We start from the raw sequence: 2,371 nt of genomic DNA on the forward strand, positions 1-2,371 counted from the left end.
TAACCGATGTAACATAAGTCATGCACCTAATTAGCTTGCAGAATAAAGCCCAGCGTCTTCGTCTCGTCGCAAATTTCTGACCGTAACACTACCGGATGTTATATATTTAGTCGATCGCAAAAACGGTTCGTTCCCTCCTGCTCGCTGTCCAAGCAAACTGTTGCAGTGTGAGCATGTTCGTTACCAAATGCAAACTTTGCACTCGGGCACGGGTTCAGTTCAAAGCTTCTAAAGTTTAAATCAGGAAACCTCTGTTCATGTTATCCTTAGGGCAACATGAAAATACAAAGGTCAGACAAGAGAAGCGCCTCTGCCCACTAGCGCTTATGCTTAATAAAAATGCCAACAGCGTACGCTTTTAGCAAATTTATGTTTTCAGGCTTTATTCACAGGCATTTCTAGGCGTGAAATTTCTCCAGTTGGGTAAGCGCGAGCTTAACGATGTCTTCTGGGGGTGCTTCGAGACTCGACGTGAACCAGGGTGCTTCCGGAGCCGCTGTGGCGTCCAGGAATCCTTTGGAGAACATGGAGCCGAAAGAGGCAGGCTTAGGGTAATCTGTCAGGGTGTTAAAGTGCGCGGGTGGATTTACAGGAACCAGAAGAGGCGCGCTGAACTGAGCCCCCTGGGGAACGTAGACGAGGACTGCCGGAACAGCTTGAGCCTTCGGTACCTGCAGAAACTGAGGCACGTCTGTCACGGTGACGGGCTGGCGGACTACAGGCACGACGTTGTACCTAGTAGGACCAATAACTTGCGTCAGTGGGGGCTGATACTGCCTCGGTTGCTGACCACCGGTTGCTCTTAGTAGGGGTGGCCGAGATCGCAACACCTGCGCGTTCGCTCCAATCCCGGCTGGTTTGTTGGGCGGCACGTACACAAAGAAGGCTGGTTGGTCGTCCTTCACAGCACCTGGTACCTTCGACTTGAAGTACGACTTGAGGTGGGTAGGCTTTTTCACAAGGGCAACGACGTAACCGTGGGAAACTGGTGTCTTTAGTGTCGTCTTGACCACTCGGTCATCCTCGGGACGGGCACTGAGGAGTGAATCCAGAACAGGTGGGTCCGTTTCCGGTCGAGCTATGTCTTCTTCAGGCAGTCCAGGTCCGACCACTTCTGGAGGTGACACTCCTGGCTGTGGCCCCGGCTGTGGCTGTGGCTCCGGCTGTGGCTGTGGCTGTGGTTCGGGCTGAGGTTGCGGTGGGCCTTGAACTGGTCGGTCCGGCGGCCATGTTATGGAAGCCGTGACAGTTCGAGACTTTGGGCTGCTAGCGCTGAACTGTCTCGGAGCATCTGCACCACCGTTGGCTCTGGCTTGTTGGTATACGATTTGTGGTGTCGGGTTGTCCTGGTAAGGGACGGTGTAGACCCTTCCGAGGCTCGTCTGTTGGAACCTTCCGGCTCCAGCTGGCACGGAAATGAGCGGGGTCCAGCTGTACGCAGCGATGGGCGTGTCCAGTCTCTGGCTAAACTGGCCTCCTCTGGCGAGTGCCAGAAAGCTCAGGAAGCAGGCACAGAAAGCGCAGGAGCCCATTATGTGGCTCTCGGTTGGTGGCTGCCTGCGTAGGGAACAGACGGGGTCATCCCGGGCTATTTATACCTTAAGGAAAAGACATTTCCAAACTTCGTGAACTTTTTCAAAAAGGCGACTAAACTGCTCGATGTACAATACGCTTTACTAATCCTGCTTTAAAATGGTAGTACACCGCGAAAGTTGATAAGTCAGTACAGGAGCGCCGAGAAAAGATTTGCCTACAGTACCTACAAACCCCGCCGGGGCACAGTTCAACACTACAAGAAGGCACTTCTTGTAGTCTTGAGCCGTGTGTAGCGTTGTATATGCGCCGGCCCCGTCGTACTTGGGTCCATTAATTGTGCTGCAACACATTTACATAGGCTGCATACACAGTGCGAGTATATAAAGGGAAATACCGTTTGCTGTATAAATGTGTTCATTTATGCTTTCAGAGCAGACAGCTCTCCCTCGTCTAGCTCTCCCTTGTCTAGCTCTCCCTCGTCTGATTTAGATCCATTTTTATTTTGGTGCACATCTTACTTGCTTCACTGCATGACAATACAGGTCCAAGGTCATGAGGATACAATAAAGGCCTTTCATGCCTTTGGAAACGTACCCTATTTACCTGAACATTACAGAACATACTGCACATAAGCATGGAGCTTATGTTGTTACCCTCTTTTAGAGTGGCACATAACCAAGATGGGATAATGGCCCGGGTGCACTGCAGAGTTTAGGTCATCTTGTTATTATCTATGAAAGGGAGGAAGAAGCAAGATAGAAGAAGATAATGCTCTTATAAAGTGTTACTCATTAAGTTGTTACTTGTGACGCAACATTATATTGGAGCCTTCATA

The 2,371-nt window shown here is 50.6% G+C and overlaps 1 protein-coding gene across 1 annotated transcript; it reads right to left on the minus strand.

Moving 5' to 3' along the window:
• Window positions 1-398: 398 nt before the first annotated feature.
• Window positions 399-1,532, minus strand: LOC146176454 (uncharacterized). The gene has a single exon (XM_084581302.1). The coding sequence runs from the start codon at window positions 1,530-1,532 to the stop codon at window positions 399-401; it is 1,134 nt and encodes a 377-aa protein (XP_084437428.1).
• Window positions 1,533-2,371: the final 839 nt, after the last annotated feature.

Source organism: Amblyomma maculatum, chromosome 10 (genome assembly GCF_055883805.1).
Source record: "Amblyomma maculatum isolate TAMU_Amacu chromosome 10, ASM5588380v1, whole genome shotgun sequence".
In the NCBI taxonomy this organism is placed as follows: domain Eukaryota; kingdom Metazoa; phylum Arthropoda; class Arachnida; order Ixodida; family Ixodidae; genus Amblyomma; species Amblyomma maculatum.

Bases quoted from the DNA above. Each gene is read 5' to 3' on its own strand.
- LOC146176454 (XM_084581302.1), bottom strand. From the start codon at position 1,532: ATGGGCTCCTGCGCTTTCTGTGCCTGCTTCCTGAGCTTTCTGGCACTC.